This window comes from Platichthys flesus, chromosome 11, assembly GCF_949316205.1.
Source record: "Platichthys flesus chromosome 11, fPlaFle2.1, whole genome shotgun sequence".
Classification (NCBI taxonomy): domain Eukaryota; kingdom Metazoa; phylum Chordata; class Actinopteri; order Pleuronectiformes; family Pleuronectidae; genus Platichthys; species Platichthys flesus.
In genome coordinates this window covers 21,362,655-21,383,408 of record NC_084955.1, presented here as the reverse complement: position 1 = coordinate 21,383,408, position 20,754 = coordinate 21,362,655, and the positions used below count along the sequence as shown (strand labels likewise).

General features: G+C 46.5%; 1 protein-coding gene across 1 annotated transcript; it reads right to left on the bottom strand.

The window, feature by feature from the left end:
* Positions 1–2,188: 2,188 nt before the first annotated feature.
* On the bottom strand, positions 2,189–18,818 carry fam110d (family with sequence similarity 110 member D). Its single transcript, XM_062399869.1, has 2 exons — positions 18,695–18,818; positions 2,189–6,208 (listed from the first exon to the last, which is right to left on the bottom strand). Exon 2 carries the CDS (start codon positions 5,481–5,483, stop codon positions 4,149–4,151), a length of 1,335 nt encoding a protein of 444 aa, XP_062255853.1. The 5' UTR covers positions 5,484–6,208; positions 18,695–18,818; the 3' UTR covers positions 2,189–4,148.
* Positions 18,819–20,754: the final 1,936 nt, after the last annotated feature.

The following is a 20,754-nucleotide window of genomic DNA, read 5'->3' as shown; positions in this document are numbered from 1 at the left end:
CCACAACTGCACGTGTAAATAATAAACAGCCTGGTTTGTTGCATATGCGGCTCATTAAACGGCCGAGAATAGTTCTGTGAAGTTTAAAGAGAAGCTTTAATCAGTAATAGCGTCAAACCAGTTGGTGAAGCTTGGTCAGAACGGTGCTGGACAGGATTTTGATGGTGGACAAACGGGTAAAACAGGAGGTTTCCATCTCCAAGACCCCCTGTGGTGTTTTTATAACGTGGCTGCATGAAAAACCACATCAGCAGCATCAAAGCCTGGTCGTCACCATGACACGTTATCATCCACTTCTCACATCTTTAACAGGCTCCACTTTTCCTCTGGAAAACTCTGCTTACTCAGAACTCGACCCACCTCAGCCTGCACGTTGTGTGTCAGCCCTGTAATAATAGTAATAATAAAGAATTGTGCTCCAGCAGCTGTAGTCTGTTTATTTCCACGCAGACTGAGGGGAGAAATGGCTGAGCCCAAAAACACGACCATATGTTTAAACCTTGTCCTATGAACCCAAAACAGGATGTCACAGCAGGCCCTCCGGTCACAGTAACACACACACACAGACACACACACACAGACATGCTATTGTGTTGTTCTGCTTTGGGAAAGACAGAAGGAGGAAGAAAAGGGATAGGGGAGCATGGGGGAGAAGAAATCGGATGTGTGTATTTGCAAGCACTTATTATACATTGTGTGTGTTGCTATTTAAAAACTACAGTCTTTAAGTTTGGGGAAATCGTGTTCAGTGTGAGAATGTCCGAGTTCTTAAATGTCTTCTTTTCCCTCTTTAAAGGGAAAAGTTCCTCAAAATAGAAATCACGTTTTAGTCTTTCCTCTAAACAGCTGAATAAGACAAAAGGTGGAGCTGCTCCACAGACGGTGAAGAATGGAAAAAACTTGTAGCCGCACAGCACATGTGATGGTTTTACAGATGTGGATATATTCTGTAATAAAGCTAATTTTAAAAGCTTAGTGTCTTTGAACGGATTAAACAAGTTCAATATTACACGTCAATTTGTGAGGTTTAGAGCTGCTAATTGGTGGATGCATTTACTCAAACTGCTAAATGGCTCTAGCTCTGAGTAGAATTATCGATTTGATCATCTAACTTTTGGCAAGAACGAGCACGTTTCCGCAATATGTTCAAATCCACCCATTCATTACCTGTACTGCTTATTCATTGAGCACTGCAGACTTAGGGTGAGAGGTGCGGTCCACTCTGGACAGATCTCCATGCAGCGAACATAAGCAGCTTGCAGATATATGCGTAAAAGTGTTTGGAAAATGTTGAATTTTGTAACAAAGATTCGTTCCTATTTACGAACCAAGGTTTAGAGAAAACCAGAACCCAAATTACCCAAAGCTTTTTATGGAGCTCTCTAATCAAAGCGTCTAAGCTGTGACAAATCATGCAATCATTCACACAGGGAGAATCATGCAAGCTCTACGCAGAAAGGCCAAAGCTGGGATTCAAACCCGGATCATTTCCTCTGTGGCAACTGTGCAAACCTCTGCTCCACCGTGTCGTCCTCAAAGTTAAATCTTCTTTTCTTTTAAATCTACAGTCCCACAGACTCAGGCACCGATGGATGAACCTGACAATATTTTCAGTTTAAGATGAATGCTCTGACTTGCAGCCTGAAGGGAGACATTTGTCATTTGCTTAGACTTTCCCACTAAGTGTTTGAATCCACTGTGAGCTGGCGCATGACAAAACAAGAGCTGAGTCAGGGCTGAGGCAGAGGAATAGAAAAAGACAAAGGGTGTCGGGAGGCATCTGCAGACGGCGTGGAGAAGAGGGTCTGCCCCTCCACGGTGCAGACACAGCATCGGGCCGCACACAGACCTCGTTGTCTATAAACACACAACCTGTTGCAACTCACTCAGCAGTGTAGCATGCAGGGAATGCTAAAAGGATTAAGAGGCAGCCACTTGAGATAATGTGAAAAATGAGACGTGATGTGGTGAGGAAGAAAGTCAAGGACGAGGACCCCCCCCCCCCAGACGATTAGACAACATATCACGACCGCAGTCTGTTCCTCTGGCTCTTTGGAATGTTATGGTCACAACATAAATCTAACATGTATGAAGTGTGTAGGAATTTCCCCCGAACTCTGAATCCTTTATTATTTTCTAAGCATCATGAATGAAAAACACAAAGAAGACCTTCACACAAGTATTTCTTCATTTGTGTTTATTTGCTGTGTACATCATACACACACATCTCTTTGGAATAAAATAAGAATCCGTCATATACATGAAATGAAAAAAGAGATTCAGAAGTTAGGGAGCCACTTTGTAAACGTGCACCCACATGTGTTCTGAACAGGGAGGAGATATAAATCATCACGAAGGAGTTGTATACAGAAAAATATATATATAAACGCAACAAACAATTGTGTTCATTTATCGCATACACAAATATAATGTTCCCTTGAGTTCAGGGATGGTCCTGGTCTAACCTCTGCATACCTCAGCCGACCCCTAAGTTCATATTTCAGTGGCATCCTCCGGGCCAAGCGATGGAAATGACCTTTAGCTGAGATAGTGAGGATCCCTGAAGGATGGATGGAGTGAGGTAGGATCTGTTATCAGAGGGGATTCGGGCCTCCCCTGCTTGTTTTGATGGGAAACAGGCTGAGGGAGCCAGCTGGGGAGGTTAAACATCTGTAAACGGCCAGATGGTAACATCCTAAAGCATTTGGCAGTGAGGGCTGATGACTTAAAGTTCACTTTTGCTTTTACGTTTATAATGTCGGCCGAGGAGGTTTATGTTTAATTAGCGTAGCATGCAGGGAATCTGGATCAGGAGGCAGATCCAGGAATTGTTTTCACTTTCTTTAACATTGTGAGATTTGGGACTTTTTCTCTAAGAATAATTAATTGATCCAGATGTTTAAACTCTCTCTGTTTCTATGTCTGTTTTCCAAAGTCCAGTTTCCCCCCTCGGCTGCAGATCGATATCTAATGGAACATGGCATGTTATCTGTGTTAATCAATAACTGTGTCACAAGTGATTATTGGACAGTGTTTACAATGTGAGAATTGATCCTCTTTAAAAAAAAATTAAGAATTGAAGAGCATGAGATGATCAGGACACGGCTCCTCGTCCTCCAAGGTGCAGGTGCTGCTCTGGATCCAGCTCAGTGGGGAACGTAACATGTGATGAATCTCTGTGTATCTCATATCTGTCGTTTCCTCTCTCCCTGTCCACTTCAGTGCATTAACAAACCCCACAGGGGCGCATGTTCCAACGCCTGCGTTTCATGAGTAGAAAAAAAAGAAGAGCAACGCACACACACACACACACACAAACTGAACTGGGACAGATTTCGAATGAGGTACTCACGGTTCACTTCACACTCACACAAACAGTTTTCCAGTTTAGAAAAAACGAAACGTAGCTTAGTGGTTTTCCATTTTTAAATTAAGGGAGAGTGTTAAACCGGGTGTCCACCGTGTCCACTGACGGTCACAGGGCTGATTTCAGATCAGCTCTGAGTAGGGTCGTGTCAATGACTGAATATAGAAGCTACACATGAAGAAGACGAAGATGTCCGCTCCACAATCACACAAACACACATACAGACACAAAAACAATTTGCAGGGGAAAAATGGTTCCATTCGCCAGTAAGGTCCTTCTTCACCCACACAATACTTCTTCCATAGGATCTATAAATACAATATATCAATTTGACACAAGCTAACTAGTAGCAGTGACTCTCCTCTCACTTAAAGACACAGTCTCTTTGGAGTCGGGTGAAGGTATCAATGTGCCATGGAATGAAAACAAACCCTGGATCAACTCTAGTTTGAAGTTTAAAAGTAAAATCTCACTTCTCCGGCAGCTTCGCCCGGCAAAGCTCGGCCGCTTCCACTTGCTTTTCCTCTCGCAGCTCAAAAATAGAAGCAAATTCTTCTTGTCCCTTTTGTTTTGCATTGGAGCAAATGTGGCCGGCTAATTACAGTGAATAAAGTGAATTTCACTTTGGGTTTGTGGTACATTTCAGAGATACATTTTTCCATAAAGGGTAAAAAAAACCAAAACAACAAGAGATGATTTCAGATAGAAAAACTCATGTTTGGCTAAAAATAACACCGGCAGATTGTCAGCTCTCCATGGCACATGGCTCCTTGACCTTGTTCTAAACAGTCGACTCTTTGGGTCCCTCTTTAGCAGCGTTCTTGCAGCTGTAAAGCCACTTTATGACCCGAGCGTTTCTCTCGATGATCGACACACCGGTGGGAGCCTGCTCAGCCAGCTCCTCCTGGAACAGGCCGTCTCCCGAGTGTCGGGAGAACTCGCTGGGCTCCGAGCCGCCGCAACTGCGGAGGGCCAACGAGAGTGTGTCTATGGAGCTGGCCCCGGAGAGGAAGTTCTCCCGGCCCAGACGCTCGATCATGTCGATGTCCAGCCCGCAGAAGTCAAAGAAGTGCTCCTGCTCTGACAACGCCACGGAGCAGCGCAGAAGCATGTCCGACTTGGAGCGATGCAGCTGCCCAAACCTCCTCCTGGGGACCGGTGGCGGAGACGCCCGCCTCCACGGGTCGTTCTCGTCATCGTGGTCGGTTGAGTTGTTTCCAATAATGACCTCCTCACTGCCACTATTTGTAAATCCATCCTTAGTCCATTCAAGTGAGCAGCTGAACCCAGGACTGGGGATCGAGCCCGGGCTGCGTTCGTGGTCCGTTTTACTCGACCTCCGGCTCCCTGGTCCACCGTCCACTGTGTCTTTGTCATTGGTCCAGGACATGCGGGAGTCTCCGTCCCGTGATGGTGCCTTTTCTTCACCGATCACCATTTTCTGAATTCTGCCTTCACCTCCGCCACTCTTTTCCCTCATGGAGCCTTGAAAGAGGCGCCGGACAAAACTGTATCCCTTCACCTCCAAGTTATTGTTCTCTCCCACTGTCGCCCCACCGGGGCTTTTGCACTCTTTCTTCTGCCGGTAGATGAGGAGCGAGTCGGGCCTCATCATGCGCTTGCCAGTGCTTCTCCTGAGCACAGGGGCGCTGTGTGGTGCCACGAAGGTGTGATTCCCCGGGGTCCTGGGGCTCGGGGGCATCACTTTGGTCACATTGCTCCTGTTACGTGTCTCAGTGTCGAGAGAAGTCCGTCTGTTCTCCTTTCTGGAGTCTTCGTTTTCGTTTTCGTCTCTTGAGGTGAAGGAGCCGGAGAGCGTGGAGAAGGGGGTGTTGGATGAGCGACACGGGGGAAGATGGGGGGTCAAGCTCCCGGGGTTGGCGACACATCGGCGGGGGTGCGGCGGTGGCGTCGCACAGGGAGACAGCACCGGCTCCTGCTTGGTGTTGATCACCTGCTGGCTCTTCACATATTTGGCTTTGTCCGCCTCCAGCCTCTCCACGGCGCTGATCGAGCGACCGCGGCCACCGCCGTCAATCTGCCGGCGCAGGTAGTCCGGGCCCTTGTTGAGGAGCCTCAGCGGAGAGGGGGATCCAATCGGTGTTAGGGGTTTCATGTTGACTCAGCGGGCAGGGAAAGGCATCAAAACTGCAGCCGCTTGATGACTCACACTTTCCCCAAGGGAGTTGTTGTTTGGTCCCTGAGAAGATTTGAACCAGTGAGGGTGTTTGAAGAGGTTTTTAAGGCGAGGAAACGGTCACATTCCGGTTTCTCACAGCTCTTGAAGGGTAATAGATAAGCTGCAATTCAGGAGACCGCAGGGTCCAAGTTTGTCGTAACGTCGTCTATAGATAGCTAACAGTCTCTTTGTTGGGCCGGGGCAAATTGATATCTCTATCCAGTATTTACACAGGCATCTGGGGAGGAAGGCAGGGCACAGGGAAGTGCTTTTTTTGTCAGCCAAAGGCTCTCCCAAATGAGACGCTCTCTGCCCACAGAGCAGCAGAAATAACTCGCAGGGAGCACTTTGGAAGGGTTGGATTTTTCCTCCCCCCACTTTTCCTTCTCTCTTTTTTTTTTTCTTCGTATCTCCCTACAACACCCTTCTCCGTTGATCTTTTCGGTGACAGCTGCTCGGAGAAATTAGATATAATGGCCTCAAATATTTGCTCTGTGCAGGTTGTCTGAGGGACACCGGGTCAAGACTTTTTAATGTTTGGCGCCCGGCGTGGTTGAGGTGACTTGCGGGTGGCCGGCACCGAGGCACTTGGCTCGCTGATGGACGGATTGGGGGGGGCGTTGCAGATCTCAACTTCGTCCTCACCTCACCTGGGCGGATCCCTGAGAGAGAGAGAAAAGACAAACAGAAAAAAAAGTGGTTTTAGTCTCCAGGGCGAACAGCAGAGACCAGATGGCCGGCGGAACAGTGTTCACTCCAGCTCCGCTCAGATCGTGCTTCTCTCAAGCTGGAGGGAGTCGCATGTGCAGAGCTGACATGGAAGCACTGTAGATGACCCACACACTTACATGCGTATACTTTAAATATATTATGCAGACTATTCTTAGACATGCACTGTAGCTGACAGTCTAAATCAACCGTCTTTGAGTAAATGGGTGAGAGTTCAAACACAGGTTCAAAGAGTTCAAACACACGTTTAAATCCAAAATTCTGATTTAAAAACCATCAAGCACACCGCCGCACTGTTTCCTGTTCAAGACGATCTTTTGTGTCTGGCCCTATGCATCTATTTCTGTTCATTTTAAATGTAGTCTAGCCACTGTTACAGCTTCCTGTCAGTGGCAGGTGAAAGAAAAATGGACAACAAACAATGACAGGATGATGACATATCTGTCTCCATCCATTCTGCACAGGAAGTTGTAATTTTCTTCCCAAGACGAGGACAAATGTGTCAGGTACGTTTTTAAAATGTGATATACGAAGCTGTTTCAGTTTCCCTTTCCTCTAGTCTTTTTTTGTCCATAGAAAAGATCTTCAAAATTAAAAAGCCTGCTACAAGCTAAACCATCTCTGCGTTTATTCTTCTTTCACAACTTTGTACTGACATAACCAGACGCTACAATATCTTAACACACCGCTCAGTAACTTGAGCTGTGTGTGTATCTGACCTCTGTAAAGTTTTAAACAAATGTCTCCACTGAAAATCAGGCTCCTGTAATTTAACAGCTTGAGTAAACCGATGCACTACTGCTGCAATAAACTCTTTCATAGTCACAGTTAAACAGCTTGTTCTCCAAATTAACAACCAATAACTTAAATGAAACTTCAACCCTACGACATGGTGACCAACAATTCCCATTCAGGGCTGTGCTCCATGAAGAGAGACACGTTTCATGTACGTACGATTTGTGAGGGGGAATGGGGGGGGGGGGGGGGCTGCATGTTCCTTTTACAGGATAGGCTTCACCCGAGGATTATTAATAGGCTGAAAACTCCCCAGCAAGGTTATCGTATGTCTATGTATGTGCGCACGAATGTGTGTATGTGCATATCGTCACAGGTGTGTTTGTGTATCTGCTCTAGTTTTGCGGCTGAGCCAATGTCCATGTGAGAAGAAGAGGCTTCCCTGTAAATGCAGAGTTACAGACTTTGGAGTGTCTCTGTTGTTCTGCAGAAAAGAAGCCGTGTGTGTCGACCATGTGCACATGTTTAAATCTAAAACCTGTCATAAATACCCAGAGGCACAGGTGGAGTCTGTCTTTTATTCACCTTCCTTTCAAAATGTATAAAAGAGACCATCTGGAGAGATGAATGCTCCTTATTGTGAGCGAGGCAGCAGGAGGGTGTTCTACCGTCGTGCTCACAGTTCCCTCCGGTCCGCTGCCAGTGTTATCTAATGCTGTTGTAGCTTTTCCTCCACATTGGGTTTAACAATGAACAACCGCGCTTGACAGGAAAAAGGATCCATATGTCTTCTGTCGGAAACAGACACAAGTGCAGAACACAAGAAAACACGCGTCCCAATGTGCACGTCCTCCATCTTATGTTTAGACAAGGCCTTGATTTAGAAGATAGCAAACAAACAGCTGAATGAAGAGTAAGTAAAACATTTAAATCCCCTGACACTCACATTGTAAATTAAACCAAATTAAACTATAGCATTTTTAAAAGGAAAATAAAACATTTAATCATCTCAATTAGGTGGGACGTTAGTTTTTAAAAGTATTCATATTCTGCCACTTAAGCTGCTTTCAAACATCAGTGAAGTCCAGACACTATCCAGAGCGTCCTGCCTATCGCTGCTCTATCCCCAGACGTCACCCTTCACCTGAAGGTTCTGGATATCTTCCAGTTGTTGTGAACACGTCTGACCCGGAGACAGAGAGAGATCCTTTAACTTGAGTGTAAGAAGAGACAGTGAGACGTCTTCTCTTGTTTGGGACTCGATAGCAGATTCAATGTTGTGGTTGATGATGGTTGTTACTGGTGTTTTGAAATGACTATTTACATCACATTTTTTATTGTTATACAGTCGGTAATACAGAGCTATTAACATTTCTTCTACTTCTACTCAATGCTTAAGAGAAAGTGAACTTATTTCACTTTTACTCTCTACTTTCATTTAGCCACCACCACACCCCCCCACAGACCAGGCTTGTCAAATGGCGAACAACTATAAATTAAGTCAGGCGACACGGCAGCTTTTCCAGATGTCGGGCTGTCGACTATTGTTTAGGTAGAGTTCCGGGAAAAACGTCTCCAAACAGGTGTGGGGGGGGGGGGGGGGGGGGGGGGACACGGGAGCGGGTATAAAACAAGAAAAATGGGTAGAAGGTCTGGAATCGGGTTTACGGTGCAAAGGCTGGGGGGGGGGAGGATGGTTAGGGTGTTTTATTGGACAACTTTCTTCCGGGAACAGTTCAAAATGACAGAAAGTGCCAGGCTAATGCTATTTAAGCGTTCAAGGAGATTATCGCCACAGGAGCCAAAACAAAGCCATTAATCCTGATGTTGGCTTTCCATTGACGGGGGGGGGGGGGGGGGGGGGGGGGGGATATATATATGGATACAGGGACTGTCAATCCCCCAATCACCCAGTATACATAACCTTGAAATCCATAACAACTAGGGACCTACACACATATTTGACCTACTTCTGAAGTATTTATGTTTTTTCCTCGGTTCTATTCCTGATGGTCGCGTCGTTCACAACAACAAGAGCTTGAAGGAATCCAGCCACTCTCAGGGGTTATCTCCTGCTCCGAGTGGTATCACACACACACACACACACACACACACACACACATACACCCACACAGAGTGACTCAGCTGGGATTCGCGTGAGAACAATAGCCGCCATTAGCTCCATTGTACGTAATGAGCCAAATTAGTACCCATAACCTTCTCCTGTGATCTGGAGGCCTGTGAAGAGTGTGAGTGTGAGTGTGAGGAGGCCGGGGGGGTCTCTCTCCTCTCCCTCGTTCCCTCACTGCAGGTCGTCATTAACCTCTCAACTCCTTCCCCTCTGTCTCATCTCCTCGGTGAACCCGCGCCCACACGAGCACCCTCTCCTTCCTGACGCTACCTAAACGTGTGCCTCACTCCCCTGCACCGCTATTCATCTCCCTCCATCTCCTGTACATGCCACAGGGCCTCCTTACCCTCCCGTTCCCCCCCGCTCTATCACTCTCTTCCTGTGAACGTACCCTCACTCTATCCCTCTGCATCTCTCTCTCTCTGTTTTTTATCCATTTGCAGTATCTGAGAGCAATCCTCTAAAGGTTCGGTTCAGCTTGGAACAACATGTTTGTGTTGCTTTTTTGCAAAGATGCCTGAGTTCATACTGACAGAGTGGGTAACCTACTTTCTTACTGAAGTACGTCTTGGACAGACCTGAGGCGGCGGCGTTTCGCCCCAAAGAGAAACACAAAAGGTCACATTTTGATGAACACACACGGACAGAAGAAGATGAACAACATGAAAATATATTTTTCTTTCGGAAATTGTCGACAGTTAAAACCGGATTCATCTACTTCTCTTTAAAGAGATTTTTTTTCTGGCCTTTATTTACTGAACAGTAAGCATCCAGGTCGGAATCGAACCCGCGGTCTCAAGTCTCCGTAAGCAACTTATAGACTGGAGTTTCTGAGTAGACAGAAGAGTTTTCCAGGTATTTTTGTCTGTTTTGGTTTCTTAGTATTGAAGAATTTCCCAGTTTGACAGTAATGGACAGTCTCTGGTTATTGTAAATGAATAACATGACCAACTACTCAACATTGACAGATGTTGTCAACGACGCTGAACCTTTCAACAAAACCTCAAAAGCTCCACACGTCCCCAAGTGAACTCCGAGACACAAAACTCACCAAAAATGCAAAACAACACCAAGTGTAGGATTATTAGATTACTGCGTTGAGTGTCTGACCCCTCTTACACAACTTCCATCCCTCTGTTCTTTTAATAAACCTCCTCTGTCTGTCTCGCTGCCCTCTCTCCGTCTTCCCTCCCTCCCTCCCCCGGGTCCTCTACTGGAGCAGATAGTCCGGCCTGCAGGGGAGGCTTAACAAGGCGGCCCCCGTGCAGCTAAAGAGGAACCAGATGTCTTGAGCTCGAGCTACATCAAGATGCTCAGACGGCCCCGACACCGACCTGTCATGGGAAAGGGGCCGGGTGCTTCTCTTGATTCGGGCTATAAGCTGCATTTGACCCTGTGAGAGCGAGCAGGTCACGTTCAAAGTTTTGCTGTTGATTATATTGTCACGCTAACGCAAGGAAAAGATGCCGACCTGCTTCTTTTCCTGATGTGAGAAAAGCTAAACACACACACACACACACACACACAGACACACACATACACACACACACACACACACACACACACACACACACACACACACAAATCCAGGAAGTATTTGTTTGCTTTAACGCAGCCCACAGAAGAATAACTTCACCGGGCGGATTCCAGGAAACTCTAGGCCGCCTCGGATCAGGAGGCTGGAGGAAGTTCCAGTGTGAATGATGTGTTCCGTGCAGTAAACCCAAGATAAGAGGTTCATAAACCGATGAGGACCACCTTTGAAGCTCCTGGGAATGTATCCAGCACGCTTACCTGTCAAATGAATCCTTGCACAGAAATGATGCATCTGATTGCCCGTGAGGAACCAACTGGTCGACCATGAATATATTTCCCCCTTTATGCTTTTCTCACTTCTTACACACCAACATCTGGCACCACCCTTAATGATGCCAGACAATTATCACTAATGGACCGAGGTTTCTGGACGTTCAAACATTAACCGAGGCTCATTCAGAGACATGGGTCCTCTGCAGGGTGAACGTGGAGCATCTGCCACTAATGAGCCCTGATTCACGACTCTGTCCGGGTCCGACACAGACAACAGGCCTCAGGAAGTCTGTTAAGGGGCCTGGATGAAGACAAGGAGTGTCTTCTTCTTTACCCCGAACAAAGAGGGGACCTGCCTTTCTTTGCATTATTAATGGCCGACAACAAAGAGGCCTCCTTCAGGTCTGCAGATAAATCTTGACCTGGTTGCTCTGCCTCATTAGCCAGGGAGGGGAAAGGGACAAACAACGCGATGACAATAAAATGTAAAAGCCGGAGCCACGGGACACACGCCGTCCCCCCAAAGGCTGCGGCCAATTGTAAATCCCATCACCATTGTTGTGCCGTTGGATCTACGGTTAGAGGCTACCTATGGGGGCCTTCTCCACACTCATGCTGAGCAGCAGCGGGGCCACATGGGACGACTTAAAGAGCCCCCCCCCACCCCACCACCCCTGATCTTAACAGACTGTAAAATGGACAAGATGGGCTTTCGGCTCTCTGCTGGAGCTCTTTTGTTATTCGAAGCTAATGACTGCAGGGGCAGCTGAGCACTGGAGCCATGCACCGGAGGGGCCGAGTCAGTGCAGACTCTGAGATGAAAGTGATAAGGTACTGTACCACTCAGCGACCTGCTGGGCCCATGTACAAGCCCATGTCAATATTAGCTGAGTATGAAGGTCAAGCATGAAATGAGAGTACTTTCCATATACAATAACCAAACACACATAGTATGAACCTCCATGTGAAAATCCCCAAATTCTTTGATGTTGAAATTACAAAATTAAACTGATAACATGAAGTATCTTAGAAGGAGTTAATTAAAATAGTTGTCATAGATTTTAGCAGCTGCTCTACCATGTGAGAGTCGACCTATTAGAGCCATGGTTGTGTACTTCAGGTCTTTATCAACATGGTACCACCCATGCAGTGCTAACAGATAAAGTGTGCTGAGATAACACGTTCACATTTATTCTTGCTTTTATCAACAGACCGGGCGAGTTCCCTTTTCAGTCTCAGCCCGGGGCTCAGGAAGGGAGCTGCTGCAGCTGATAACTGAGCAGCTCTGACCTATAAAGCTTTATCAGACTCTGTTTACTTCTTTCAGTGACAGCAAAAAGACGTGCAGACAATGTTTAATAAAAGTCTAGACTCAAACATCCCAAAACAGCCAAATGACGATAAAGTTAATAAAACAAATGCAAACTTCAGATTACATTTTGCCATGAGAGGATCAGATTATCTCTCCTCCAGGTGCACGCCACCAGGGAACTTAATAATTCATCTCCTACGCTAACAGAGAGACACCTGAAGCAGCCGCGAGGTCCAGGAATGTGAAAGCCGCCTGCAGTACCTCACAGTCGATGAGTGACCTGTCGGAGGAACACTCGTAAACGTATAAGGAGATGACGAATACCTGGATCCTCATGTGGGAACTGTAAAGAAAATATATCATCAAAGCTAAACACAGACTAGGATCCAACAGGGGGGGGGGGATGTGTAACATAGTTCTGCTCCTTCTCTTACTTGTTTTTGTTGCCATTTTTATTCATTATTTAATAAATGCTCTCTTGGGAGTGGCCGATTTGTGAAAGGACTTTTCTAATATAATTGTAATGTTGCGTTGTGGCCGGAGTGGATCAATTACACCAATAAAAAATACATCTCCTCGTATAAGTGATGCAAAAATAATGTTTCGTCCCAGCTACAATCAATCTAATTCAAATTAAATTAAAACAATTTGACAACAGATCATAACAAGCTACAAAAATCACAGGTTTGTATTGAAAAGTGGTGTACGAATAAAGTCATTATTATTGTCTTTAAGGCCCCGCTCCCTTCCGATAAAGCCCATAGTGCTCTGATTGGCCAGCTGACTCACTCTTTTTTGATTGGTCAATGGCTTTCAGCGTATTTAGGAAATGTCGGCCTCTGCTCTCGATCTACCTGACAAGTTGCTCGGCTTTCACTGTGAAAATAATGTTGCAACCTTTGAAACTTTCACACTGGATGAAGTCACAGTGTGCAGTGTGCGTCATGTGGATGTGTGTGTGTGTGTGTGTGTGTGTGTGTGTGTGTGTGTGTGTGTGTGTGTGTGTGTGTGTGTGTGTGTGTGTGTGTAGGAGGAGACAGTGCAGTGAAACAGTGTGTGGGAGACAGTTTGTACACAAAGCAAACCAGATCTGGACGACTAAATTTTTTGTAAATCCCAACCACGGCTGATATTTCAGTTCACGTGACCAGCGAGACAAATGGCCCTGACCCACCGTGTGTCTGCTAACCACTGGGAATGCACTGGGAGTGCACTGGGAAACTGAGGGTAACGCACACACACCTCCCCAAAAACAAGCCCTGTCCCGAGGCTGTTAATACAGACCGGTACAGAGGCATAAATCTGGGCACATCCCTCAGTCTCCCGGAGTCTTGAATTATGGAGGCCTGTTCTCACACTGTGAACCCTCATTACACTCTCAGCTGGTGTGAATGCTCCGAGAGAGACGGCTCCGTCTGGCCGGGTGCCAGATGTTTTGTTTCACCGGGTCGGCACATTTTTCAACTCTGCCAGGCGAGTGATAAAAAACGCTTCAGTGGATCGAGTGTAAAGAGAAACTCAAATGTCACAACACAGTCAGTGGTGGTAAAGTTGACGGCAATATCCTGAAAAACGTGGACGTGAAAAGCCACTCGAGAGGAAACTTTTAGATCGAGGATGAAATGAAAAGCTGGATGTCATCAGAGAGACAGAAGCGTAGTCTAACATCTGCGTACCCCCCCCCCCCTTCTCACACAGACAATTAATACGTTATCGTAAACACATGTTGCTGATGTCAACAGTAAAAAGGTTAGCGCTGACTTGTGAGGACGTGTCACGGGGGCTGTTTGGGGTTGGTCGGGGCTTAGAGCTGCTCCAGCTGTGCCGTGTCCCCAAACACTGGGTCATCTGCGGCCGCGGTGCCAAAGTGCAGCCGACCCCATTGTGTTGCCACTCACTCTCCAGCACTCACAATGTGCCCACATTGATTCGCCCTCCGGGGAACAAAGCTGGGCGAGTTTGATCGAGTTCAGAGAGAGTGTGATTCCTGATGAAAAGCAATACTCAACTTACCCTTCATGTAAAGACACGAGGGAGAAATATTGCAGCAATTTTTTTGCATCATACCAAAACTGTTACATGTTTCGGCTTCCGAAAACAAGTATTGAATCGTTAAATGACTATGTGTGACTCACAGAATCCTTTTGTTCTGATCCGGTGGAAGTTTCACAGTAACAAGCTAAGCTGCTAAGAAGAGACTTATCTGTAAAATGAAGGTGAGAAATGTACTAGGGCCTAAAAGTCTCAATCCTTTCACGTGAATACAGACACACTTTTGCTTTGGGCAGTTTATTGTGTGGACTCAAGTTTGAGGTAGCTGACAGCACACTGTAGGCTAACATGCTAACATGGAGCCAGAGCCATGTAGAGAGTGAGTTGACACCTGAGGTAAAGGTAATGTACATGCAGTGAGGTTTATTTTGCAGAAATTCTAGTCCAAAGCTCAGGCACAGAAATGAAGGTACCCAACCCTACTTGGACCTTGTCTTGTTCTTGCTAATGCAGGAAATACAGTCCTGCAGGTTTACCAAGACAAGACCTGAACTTTCACTGTGAATAAATCTAAATCCAACCCTGATCTCTTGCAACCCTCCAGAAAAACAAACTCCATGGACAACGAAACATCCAAAAGTCTCTCCACAAAGACCCTCGCCTGGGCTCTCCTGTTTTTCCCCCGCTGCCATCTAAGCTTAGCTGTTAACCTCCGCTGAACCTGCCAGCTGTCTTCTCTCATTACCGATCGACCGACCTGCTTCCCCGCAAACAGCCCCCCCGAGTGCCACGGCTAGAGACCCTTTCGTTTGTGTCCCGCTTCTGCCTCCAACCCCCCATCCCCTCCTCCCTCGCTCCTGTCAGAATCAGACAACATCTGGAGGAGCCCGGAGAGTCGAGCCCGAGCAGCGTCGATGGTCTCCTCCTGCGTCGGGGGGGAATGTCCGGGGCCTGTGTCGTCTTCCTCACGGTCGAGCGGACACAGCTCGGCGCGGCTGAGTGTGATGAGATGTGGCAAAGCGGCAGAGGCGCCCGGTCGGACTCTGAACAATTACGGGGATGTGAAAGCAGTGGGGAGATGGGGGGGCGGCTCTCACAGCTGTCACACACACACACACACAGGGAGCTGTCAGGAGATGGAGATCTGTCAAATCATGTTTCATGATCCCATCGCCCACAATAAATTATGGATTGAGTTATGAGCCGGTGGAGGGAGGTGAGCGTGACTTAACAGCAGAGAGTGACTCAGACCGAGTCGGAGAATGACAGGACAGAAAATAATCACTTCAAATTGAATTATAAACTTGTGGTGGAAAATGTTGATTCCTTCAGAGTGCGGCGGTGTAAATCCTCCAGGAAAGATAAACCAGCAAGTGAAGGTCTCACTCGATGAAGCTACTGAAAAATAGCTCATGAAATGATCAGTTCAGTGAATATGATTCCACACTCCTTTGTTTACAAAACAGAAGAAACAATACCCTGGTCTACAGATGTTAGTTCTCACTTCTCTGTCCTTTGTGAGCAAGGGGGGGGGGGGGGGGATTAGGTTATCACAGGGTGTCGGTCTCTCGTTGTGTTTTTCTGGTTCTCGATTGGAACTGAGACACTCTGACCATTTGACAACTTCTTCCTCTTTTTTTTCAAGCAACTCTTCCTGAAAACGCTCGCGGAGGAAGTTCCCGGACTCCGGGGGCACAAAGGCCCGACGGAGGCGACAAGGAGCAATGAAGCTAAATTATAAGCCTGACGGTTTGTGAGCGTTTGAAGTCCCGCGAACGTCAAATGTCTCGAAACCAGCTGCTGTTTCGGCAACACACACACAGACACACACACACACACACAGACACACACACACACTCCCTCACTGCAGTGCCAGGGGGAAGATGATGTCATTAGCAGGGTACATGTTCCCCTCTAATTAGAAACTCAAGCTTCCTGCCATAGTGCGGGGGTCTCTCCGTGCAACCATGCAACAAAACGGGATTAAACAGAACAAGTGTCTGACGTCCTGCTTGTAAGGTTCTGGTTTCAGGAAAGTAAAACCACTCCTCGAATGTGACTGCGGTTCGGCTGAACTTTAAGTGATAAGAAACACATGAGCGGCCCATTGTGAACGAGGGCCGTGAAGCATCCTGCGGCTTCCGCTTGGTCTCAGTGATGTGGCTCAAACCAATCAGATTAGATTTATTTTGGAGTCCCCCAAAAAAAAGAGTTGAGAAAAGACGAAAAAAGTGAAAAAATAAAAGACTAAGAGAAATCCTGGTGTACCATTAAATCCCATAGGATATGCAGCTCTCAGACCTGAGCTCGATCAGGTCCATGATGAGGCAGCTTCTGAATGGATGGCTGCAATGAGGTGAGGGCATAAGGAGCACAAACCAAAGTGTCTAAGAAGTCAAGAGGTCAACATGAATCTTCAGGTCACTGTCTGCTAACTGCCTTCAGCGGACAGTGATGCGCCTTCATCATCATCTTCGATATCCCTGCCGCTGCTAGAGGCCTCACAGGAAGACACAGACCTAAATCACAATTCATTTAGTCAGGCTAATGATGTCGGGCGTCCTGTCAACACCTCAGAGCTGCTCGCTGCAGCCGCCGGGCTCGGCCCTGTGAGGGGAGGAAGGTTGTTCTCCTGCGCTCTGCTGGGATCTGCATCAAACACGCATGCAGCCGCTTTACAGCTGGAACATGTGCATGAATCAGGGGGGGGAGCGGAAGAAAGGACTGTTTACGACGGCAGGTAGGGATTCGGCTGCAGAGGCGTTTTGGATCCCGTGTTTGAACGTGCGCAATATGAAGGATTGTGGGTGTTTAATAGGAAGCGTGACTCATTTCAAACATTGGGCAAGGATGCAAGCCAGGTCAGATCGGAGGGATTCAGGTTCTAAAGAAAAACAATCAAATTTAATCGAGCAACAGCCGGGAGGAGTTGAATCTTGATCTACCTTCTAGCAATTCATTATGAGTCGAGCATAACCTCCATTCATTTTAATAAGTGCCTTGAGGGTGATTACACCCAAACCGTCGCTTTTATATCGCAATAGTTTATCTTTTAAATTAACATCTAAGTCCTGTAAGTGCTCATAGAAAATGGGCAAACTCATCTGACAGGGATCACTGAGTTGTACATAGCTGGAGAGCGGCGATTAAACAGCTATCTTGGTGGAATCGGTTCATCCTCCTTTCTTACGGAGGGAACAGAGAGAGCAGGTCTCCCCCCCCTGGAAAGTATCTCTGCCAGGTCATAGTCTGAGCCAAAGAGCGTGACTGAAAACTGCTGCTGCTGCTGCTGCGCCCGGGCCAAACCAACACATGCTCACCTATGAATCTGAGGGTGAGCGTGTTTAGAAGACCTGTGTGGTCTGTTTAGTCTTGCTGCAGAGCTGTTTACGCTCGTGACCCTGCGCTGATCAAACCGACTCGGGAAGCTGCAGCCTTAAATATATCAGAGGGGGTGGGTCAAGGTGGAGTTGACCCTGAGGGCATGTGTTCGCCTCTTTGGAAGTGGGTGGATTACATAATGACCCTCCCCGACTTACTTTTGTTCTTTGGGAAGTTCTCAGGTTACACTGACTTTAAACGCCAGGGCATGTATTTGTCCATAAATGAGCTGATTGGAAGGAAAATACCTGATTTGATTCAGGATTATGAAACATTTTCTTCCCTGATTAGATGTTTAGAAGCCAGAGCCTCATTTGAGCCGTTCCCCTTCTGATCTCATCCAGATGTAAATAGTTAGTGTGCACAGGGGCAGAGTTGAGATGAAATAAACCTGCAATCCCCAGGTCAGTCATCGCCCCCTCTCGCACCCCAACCAGAGCCTGCAGGCTTCTGCCCTGGAGGTTTACACAGCAGATGATGAGTTGCTGCACTTGTCAGCTTCTTTAAAAAACAGTTTCGTGCTCCAAACGCCTGGTCTGGTGAACACAGCCTGACATCCATCACAGACACACTGCTGAGGAGGGGTTTCCTTATAGGGCATGGACCATAAACAGACCATAAAGATCTCAAGACAAGACTCTTAAACTGACAAACTGAAGTAATCCTGTCGTCAGTTTAAACATGACAGACGCCTGCTATAGTCCAAGGAGTGCAGAGGAATACAGTTTGGGTATTAACTTGTATCTAATAATATTAATATAAGGATTTGATTCCACTCAAAGATGTGGGAAAACCACCAGAGACTAGAAACATATGGAAATCCTTCACTAGTCAAGTTTTACACTTCATAAATGGTCCAGATAACATGTGATCAATCCATAATACCAGTCAACGCTGGGCTGAAGCTGGTAAATAGAGCTGCCACATTATGGGATCACTGGATCAATCACTTCAGAACCACAAGCACACACATTGGTAACAGGAAAACTTCACTGATAGTCAATAGTCTCACACAGCCGCTGATTAACACACACGTTAAATAATGACCTGTTCGCTCACCTCGTTCGCTCAGTGGGTCCACGCTTGTTGTGTGTGTGTGTGTGTGAAATCCAGTGGAGGCGCGTGGAGATCCTGCGTGTGACAGATCCTCCGGTTCAGCGCTGCGCTCTGCGCTCCGCTGGCACAAGGACTGAATGACGCTGCTCCGCGCGCAGCAGCACTGAAGTAAAGAGAGAGAGAGGGAGGGAGGGGGAGAGAGAGGGGGGTGGAGAGAGAGAGAGAGAGAGAGAGAGAGAGAGAGAGAGAGAGAGAGAGAGAGGGGGGTGGGCAGGTACGAGTCTGTGTAAACTGACTCCTGTGTCGCCTGAAGGAGCTGATGGAGCTGAGTGGAGCAGCGGGGGTGGGGGGGGGGGGGGGGGGCTGTGGATTAATAACATCATAACAAGGTGTTTTGGTTCTTTAGCTTCTTTAATATCAATGGATGTTTAATCAAACAGCCCAAGTGGCAAACAGCCGCCTGTGAATATGTGAAGTTAAAGTAGCTATCGAAACCACTTTCTAATCTACCACAGGCCACTTTCAGGAGTTGTACTCTTTTCATTGCTAAAGGGAAATACTTTGATAAGAGTTTGTGGTTCACAACTAAAGCAGAAACAAAAACAACTGTTTTTACATTATGGGAATACTCAATATTAAAAAGTTAACCATAGTTAGGTATATTCAACCAGTTCCTTTTTTTCGTAACAACTTATTCCCTTTATAAGTTTCACTTGTCCCTGGTGGTCAAAACTTTTACTTTCATTTAAAATGTGATTTTTTTTAAATTTCAGTTTTTTACAGTTTACAGTTTTTAGTATTTGCTTTTCTTATTTATCTGATTCTGATCTATGTGTTTTGAGTATTGCTGAAAGTTTTATATGAATTGAATGTATTATTAGTAGTAGTAGTAGTATTATAATCGAGAATGTATTTCCAGTCACACTATCAGCTTTGGCCCTTTGAGCTAAATGCTGATATCTGAATGGTCCCTATTGGTCTATGGTAATATTTAACGTGTTCCCACATGACACCAAAGATGCAGCCTTTATCACCTGGCTACCAGAACATTTAGTTTCACTGTGGTAAGATCAATGTTTTAAGAATTTGTTTAATGTCTGTCTTGTTCATGACCAATCCCCAAAGTCTGATTCATCCTGCGGGGACCAAGACAATCTGTAGCAAACATCATGGTATCCAGTATTTGAGATTTAATCGTGCTGAGCTGTTTGAAATGAGTTTTTCATTGATGGTGATTGATTGATCTCCTTGTTAACTAATGTCAATCAAGACTTTGACTAGTTGATTGATCTTTGGTCTGTGCTTTGATCAGTGGGGTTCTCCAGTGTTTGATTGACTGATCCAAACCAATCCCACATTATCTCACTGGACTTTCAGCTTCACAATTATTCGCACATGATGTGAGCGGTTTACACACTTTCATGTTGTTTCAGTCACATGACGACTGTGAGATTAAAAATAACACTTGTGATCCTTGTAGGTGACGAACTTTCCCTGGCTCTGACTCTGTTATTTTTCCTTCTGTACTTTTACTGCGCTAAATCTCGGAAAAGATGATGTTTGTTTTTTTCTCCTCTCGCCCTCCTCCCTCAAACCCTTTTTGGCTCAGACAGGCGGGGAAAGAGAGAGAGAGAGAGTGAGAGAGAGAGAGAGGGGGGGGGGGTAAAAAGAGAGCGGGATAAAGGAGCGATCCGCACATTTCCACGCACACCTGTTTCCCATTCCCAAGCCCATCACTCTTGACGGGGCAGACAGGCCCTGTGAGGAAGCGCGGCACAACGAGAGCCACTGGAAATATTTTTACTCCGATTGTAAACACGCTTCATAACAGAGCCACGGTGAGCTTCACATGATCCACACATAGAGAACACATCATGCAGACACACGGATATACTCTCGTGTCCGTCTCCGGCTGTGTAGCCAGAGAGGAACAGCGCTCACAGTAAACAGATCAGAGAGGAAGCCCGGAAAGGTCACAGGAAAAGTGTTGTTTCAAGGTTAATTTAAAGCGGTGAAACTGTAAAGATTTAAAATAGTGATCACACCCAGAAAAGCCTTGAAAG